This window comes from Triticum dicoccoides, chromosome 5A, assembly GCF_002162155.2.
Source record: "Triticum dicoccoides isolate Atlit2015 ecotype Zavitan chromosome 5A, WEW_v2.0, whole genome shotgun sequence".
Classification (NCBI taxonomy): domain Eukaryota; kingdom Viridiplantae; phylum Streptophyta; class Magnoliopsida; order Poales; family Poaceae; genus Triticum; species Triticum dicoccoides.
This window is the reverse complement of record NC_041388.1, coordinates 703,662,798-703,669,603: the sequence shown is the minus strand read 5'-3', so window position 1 is coordinate 703,669,603 and position 6,806 is coordinate 703,662,798. Positions and strand designations below refer to the sequence as shown.

The 6,806-nt window shown below is 47.9% G+C and overlaps 1 protein-coding gene across 1 annotated transcript; it reads right to left on the bottom strand.

Annotated features, from left to right (window-relative positions):
* Positions 1-740: 740 nt before the first annotated feature.
* LOC119304322 (U-box domain-containing protein 52-like) lies at positions 741-6,115 on the bottom strand. Its single transcript, XM_037581499.1, has 10 exons — positions 5,919-6,115; positions 5,673-5,794; positions 4,550-4,674; positions 4,246-4,445; positions 3,724-3,977; positions 3,552-3,614; positions 3,034-3,135; positions 2,505-2,933; positions 1,553-2,290; positions 741-1,423 (listed from the first exon to the last, which is right to left on the bottom strand). The coding sequence occupies exons 1-10, from the start codon at positions 6,106-6,108 to the stop codon at positions 1,226-1,228; spliced, it is 2,421 nt and encodes an 806-aa protein (XP_037437396.1). The 5' UTR covers positions 6,109-6,115; the 3' UTR covers positions 741-1,225.
* Positions 6,116-6,806: the final 691 nt, after the last annotated feature.

Sequence of the window (6,806 nt, the reverse complement as noted above, 5' to 3'; positions counted from 1 at the left end):
GGTTAACAAGACCACTAGTTTCAAAAAAAAGGGCAAGGGAAAGAAGGGAACTTCAAGAAGAATGGCAAGCAAGTTGTAACTTCTGGGAAGAAGCCCGAGTCTGGACCCAAGCCTGAAACTGAGTGCTTCTACTGCAAAGGGACTGGTCACTTGAAGCGGAACTGCCCCAAGTATTTGGCGGATAAGAAGGATGGTAAAGTGAACAAAGGTATATTTGATATACATGTTACTGGTGTGTACCTTACTAATGCTCATAGTAGCGCTTGGGTATTTGATACTGTTCTGTTGCTCATATTTGCAACTCGAAATAGGGGCTACGGATTAAACGAAGATTAACTAAGGACGAGGTGATGATGCGCGTCAGGAGTTCCAAGGTCGCTGTGATCGTCATCGGCACGCTACCTCTACATCTATCTCTAGGATTAGTTATAGACCTGAATAATTGTTATTTGGTGCCAGCGTTGAGCATGAGCATTATATCTTGATCTTGTTTAATGCAAGACGGTTATTATTGAATGTAAGCAACTCTCCATCGACTTTGCAAAGATCACGTTCAAGCATTGTTTCAGAGAAGCAAACCAAGTGGCTAATGAGTTAGCAAAACAGTCTTTTAGATCGAATTCTGTAGTTCTTGGGATGCTATCATCCCTGGCTTTATTTCTCACCATCTTGTAAATGATATGACAGTTATTTGAGAAATAAAGTCTGATTATGCTCCAAAAAAAAAACTGCACCCAAGACGATATCCACATTCCATTCCTGTCATCTCAATCTGCAGGGCTTCACAGCACAAGGCCAACAACGACGACAAAGCCATATATCCTCCAAGTTTCAATCAATGCCAGAGACATTAGCACAGCATAACCTCGGCATCCATCCAATCCAATCCGATCCGATCCAACCAAAATTTTCCGTATTCTATTTAGACCAACTCAACTCAGGGTTTCCTCTCCTCTCCTCTCCTGGTCCTGGACATCTCTACTAGTGTTCTATAGTACTTACCTAGTAGTAGTGGTATGATAACCAACACAAGTATGGTTGCAGCAAAATCGCTCCTTGACGTTACGCAGAAGCAGTTGGTACCAAAGAACGGACACACAAAAGCCCACTCTCTGCTCTCTTCTATACCTGGCATAAACCTTGTCTCCCAACCCAAACCCAACCAAGCCCCGATGATATGTGCAGCACTCTGTTAGACTAGCATAGTACGTATTTACCATGAGCCTCACTCCATCAGGGGCCTCCCCCCCTGGGCCATCCAGCTCGCGATGGCGCTCATAAGAGACAGGTTAGGCACCAGCTTCTTGTCACGCAGCCGCGCCTTGGTCACCGGCGACGTGTTCTGGTCGCACAGCCACATCTCCATCGCGTCGCGCTCGTACGAGTACCCGTCCGCCGCCAGGCACGGGTTCTGCATCACCTTCTGCACCAACCCCACACACACACACAGGTACTGTATTAATCACACGTGCATGCACCAAAAATGATCAGCCTGTCTATCTACTGTATCACACAAACTGCCACATTCATAAATCTAGTCTAGAAAACGTACCTTGAGTATTGGGCACATGAAGTGGCTGGGCGGTCCGGCCAAGCCTGGCACGGCCGTGCCATGCTTCAGCCGTTCCAGATCCACCGCCACCACGCTCTTGAGGTCAGGCCGGTCCTTGCTCCGCATCTCCAAACACTTTAGCCCTAGCTGGGCAAGTTCATGCGCTTCTTTCACGGGCCAGTCCCCTGCACTCTTGTCCAAGACATCAGTAATCTGGCCGTCTTCCACTGCTCGCTCCACCAGCTCAGGTAGTCCGATCGGTGACTTGGCCGTCAGCAGCTCAAGGATCACCATGCCAAGCGCGTACGTGTCCGACTTCACCGACACCTGCCCGCTTCTCTGGTACTCCGGGTCCAGGTAAAACAGTGTGCCCGCCAGACCGGTCCTCTTGTACACCGTGCGGTTTGACAGAGTCTCCTTCTGTGGCATCAGGGTTGACAGGCCCACGTCACCAATCTTGCTCACTAGGTTTCTGTCGAGGAGGACGTTTTCAGGCTTCAGGTCACGGTGGATGATTGGGCTGGGCTTTGTGCTGTGCAGGAACACCAGGGCTGAAGCAATTTCCCAGGCAATGCGGAAGCGATCAACCCATGGGATCGCTGGTGTGCCCTTTCTGCGCTGCAGACGATCCGCAAGGCTGCCGTTCTCCATGTACTCGTACACCAAGCAGCCCTTGTCCGGACAGGCTCCCAGGAGCACCAGCAAGTGTGGGTGGCGTATCCTGCTCAGAACCTCAAGCTGCAGAAACAGGCACTTGCATCAACTTTTTTTGAACATTGTCACTTAATAACTTGACATAAAAATTCTCAAGATGGGACCCTATCTGCTTCACTGTGTCATGATGAAAATGCCATTAAAAACACACACAGTGCTGCCTAATAAACAAACATCTCACCAGAAGAAGAAGAAGAAGAAGAAGAAGAAGCACAGAATGAATTCAGCCAATACGTACCTCTTGATTGAAATGCTTGGTACTGGAGGTGTCATTAGAATGAAGGACCTTTATCGCTACATCCAAGTGGTTGAGATGGCCCTTGTATACAGTCCCATTAGACCCAGTTCCGATCTTGAGTGACTCTGAGAATGATGCTGTAGCGTTATCAATCTCTTCCCAAGTGAACGTCGAGTACGAGTCGCCTTGAAGCACAAGGAGCTTCTCCAGCCTCGCCTTCCTATCAGCGTCCTTGGATGCCTTTGCCAGCAGCCTATTTTTCTGCATAACCTCCGCCCTCACAAGATCCTTTACTTGGGTTGCTGCCTCCTCTGCGAGGAGTCTCTGCGCCATCTGTTCCTGTACATCGTCATTGGCCTTATCCACCCTGGCCTGTATCTCACTTAACTGAGCTTCCACTTCCATGCGCCTGGCAGCTAATTCATTCACCTGATCGACATCAATAAGGATCAGAGGCAAGATGATTTAATCATTTGTGCTGAATTGGTAAATTCACCCTTTTTTAACAGCAGCCAAACCACTGACTTGCCTGATGAGATGCATCGACAGACTCATCCTGAACGAGTTTATATGCTCCCTGTATATGTCCCAGTTCAAGCTTCAGCTTTTCAAGCTCTGCACTGATATCATCCTGCATTGGCACAGGTTATGAGAGCAGAGCAGAGTTAGAGTGCAATCCACAAAACATACCATATTCCATTCACATCTTTTTCCAGCGCAACAGTAAATTTGGCTAATTAAGGAATGCATCTATAATAGCCTAATTAAGGAATGCATCTATAATAGCCTAATTAAGGAATGCATCTATAATAATTCAAGATCCATAAGGCACGTGCGAACTCCATAGTAACTCATTACCAATCGGATTGGAGGAAAACAAACTACTGTGGCAAAGTTAGCGAAAAAACTGGGAATCTTTAATATGTTAAATGTTATCTGGGAAAAAAATCAAAACAAAAGCTATGGGTTGGACGTGTAAATATAGTTTCAATGAAGACGTTCATATAATTAAAATCCTGTCAATAACCAAGAAATTGCACCACTAACCTTGTTCTCTGAAAGCATTAATCCCAGCAGTGAATTTTCTTTTGTTGGCACCTTGCCCGAACCCTGCAATTAACCAAAACAAAAGCTATGTGTTGGATGTGTAAATATAGTTTCAATGAAGATGTTCATATAATTAAAATCCTGTCAATAACCAAGAAATTGCACCACCAACCTTGTTGTCTGAAAGCATGAATCCCAGCAGTGAACTTTCTTTTGTTGGCACCTTGTCTGAACCCTGAGATTGACTTGATATAGAGCTTTGAGCACCAGTGCATGGGGTAATTTTTCTGTCCTTGTTGGCATATACTGATTCATTTCCAGTGATATAATCATATAGATTAAAACCTTCAACAGAAGAAATACTTTCAAGGTTCTCTGATGCCAAGTTGGAGCGTGGCACGCCCCGCCCTGAACTGTCATCCAAATCTGACGAGACAAGGGAACAGGTAACATTCAGATGATGAGAAGGGGAAATAAGCAACTCCAACTTGTCTATCTTTGCATTTGATATTATACTTTTAAGCCAAGTATTAGAAACAATAATAGGCTTATGTCTTCATGCAAGCTTGCTGCAGTTTCACAGTTCCAGCAGCAATGAGAAATGCGAAGGAATATACTGCACGCCAAAGATGCACAGGAAGGGAACAATACGTGAGAAATATTTGATGGTAGCTTGACGACTATGGGGCCTTACCTGATATTGAGGAATCTATAAATTCTTCGGTCTCGGAGCTCCCGGAGTTGCCTTTTGGTACTAGAGAGCCAGAGGGCGAGCCACTTTCTGATTCAGAAGCATAAACTGAAGACAATCCATCCTTTGAAACAACATATGCTGTGCAAAAGCTGGGGACACTCTTGCAGATTTTGGAGGACGTCCTAGTTACACTGGACATCCTATAAGACATATATCATCCAATGATCAACAGGAGCATGCACAATAATTATTATTCACCACGAATTAGTACAGTACAGGTATGAGTATGAGTATGAGGAGCTACCTAGTGAACGGGATCATGCTGGAAGAGTTACCGACAACGAGGATCTGTATCTGGTACTGAGAAACAAGACTGGAAATGGTATCCGCGACATCGTTACCCTCAACAAGCAGTACTTGAGCTTCAACCTGGGCCGAGTAAGTAAACAAATTAATTCAACCAACAGAAAAGGGGTTGATTCATCCAGTCAGCCTATAATAGGAAATGGAGATGTGCTTGTTAAGGCAAGTCAACCTGTGCCAAGTAAGCAAGCAAATAAATTCAACCAACAGACAAGGGGTTGATGCATTCATTCAGTGTAGAATATGAAATGGAAACGGACTACTTGTTGAGTCAAGTCAACCTTAGCCAATTAAGTAAACAATTAAATCCAACCCACATGCATTTGAATTAGCAAGTACTCCCTCTGTAAACAAATATAAGAGCGTTTAGATAACTACTTTAGATCTAAACGCTCTTATATTTCTTTACGGAGAGATTCAACCTGAGCCAAGAAAGTAAAGAAATCAATTCAACCAACAGACAAGGGGTTGATGCATTCAGTCAGTCAGTCTAGAATAGGAAATGGAAACATGCTCCTTGTTAAGGCAAATCAACCTGTGACTAGTGAGTAAACAAATAATCTAGATGTGCTCTAGTTATTGCACATCTAAGTGAGTGAATCAAGCATAAAGAGAAAAAGAAAAAAGAGAAAGAAAATATTCACACGAATCTCAATGTAAGATCAATGGCATATGACTTAGATGTGCAATACTTATGGCACATCTAGATGTGCTTTAGAAATAAATTCAACCAGCAGACAAAGGGGTTGATGCATTCATTCAGTCAGTCTAGAATAGGAAGTGGAAACATGCTCCTTGTTAAGGCAAGCCAACCTGGGCCTAGTAATAAGTAAACAAATAAATTCAACCAACAGACAAAGGGGATGATGGATTCATTCAGTCAGTCCAGAATAGGAAATGGAAATGGAGTAGTACTTGTTAAGGCAAGCCAACCTGATCCAATTAAGTAAACAGATAAATCCAAGCAACATACAAGGGGGTCGATCCATCCATTCATTCATGAATTCATTCAGATTCAGTCTAGAACATGAAACGGAAATGGAGTAGTTGCTAACTGAAACCACCTTGTTTTCATCACATGTGTCTTTGCAGCGGAACAGCATTTGCTGCTTCTTGATCCACTTTTTCCCGAGATAGTCGTCGAGGACGGTGGACTTGACTTCATCAATCGGGAGGCGGCCCCCCACTGAAGGCAAGCCGCACACAGGCACAGGCACAAACAGATGGTGAGCATGTAGCGGAAGCAACTCAAGCGGGCGGAAGCGACGAGGTAAGAAGGAGCGGGGCGTGCAGAGGTGCAGCGTGCGTACTTGGCGTGGGCACGGCCAGGACCGGGGTGAGGACGTGGATGAGCTTGAAGGCGGGAGGCGCGTCGTCCCTGGCGAAGTTGGCGAGCGCCCACTGGAGGACGTAGGCGCTGGATTTAGAGCCGCCGAGCGCCAGCCCGACGACGGTGGGCGCCGCGCCCGCTCCGGTCCCGTCTCCCTCGTTGGCGGCCATCGGTGGATCAGCCGCACGCCCTGTTCATCAGCGAGAGGCAGGGAAATGAAATCGATCAGCAACAGAAGCAGGAAATTACCGACGCGCCCTCGTCGGAGAAGAGCGAGAGAGAGACAAGCACAGGGGTTCCGCCGCCGCGGATGCCGCGCGCGGAACCGCCGACTAGACTAGGGTACGGCCTCTCGAGCCGAGCAGAGCAGTCGAGCGCGCGCGCGCTCTGGTCGGGGAAGAGCGAGCGAGCGAGCGAGAGGTGCACAGGGGTTGCGCCGCTGCGTCTGGCGCGAGAAGCCTCGCCTCCGCCACCGCCGACGACTAGGGCTTCTCGAGCGAGCCGAGCGGTAGCGGTCGCGCGCGCTCTGGGGTAGGGGGCGCGGCGCGAGCGAGCGGCGGAGGGGTTTCACATGCATTTGGTGGGGGGTGCGGCGGGGCTTACCCGTGGAGCGCGGGCGGCGCTTCACTTCGGCCGGCGTCGGCGTCGGCGACGGCGACGGCGAGGCCCCTGGAGCGGAGGAGGAGGAGGAGGAGAGAGGAGGGAAGCTACGCTACGGCGCGGCGGTTATGGAAGAAGAGAGCAGAGGGGTGCGGAGTTTGTAGGACGGAACGGACCTGGTCGCATGGGCCACGCTGGCTTTGTGGGCCGGTCAGAGTGAAAGCCCGCTTCGGTTGGCCAGCTGGCTGTTGGGCCCATCCATTCCTTC

Coding starts and splice junctions, on each gene's coding strand:
- LOC119304322 (XM_037581499.1), bottom strand. CDS start 6,108: ATGGCCGCCAACGAGGGAGACGGGACCGGAGCGGGCGCGGCGCCCACC. Junction 3,615..3,723: donor TCATGCTTTCAGACAACAAG/GTTGGTGGTGCA, acceptor GGTTAATTGCAG/GGTTCGGGCAAGGTGCCAAC. Junction 2,934..3,033: donor CTGTCGATGCATCTCATCAG/GCAAGTCAGTGG, acceptor GATGTCGATCAG/GTGAATGAATTAGCTGCCAG.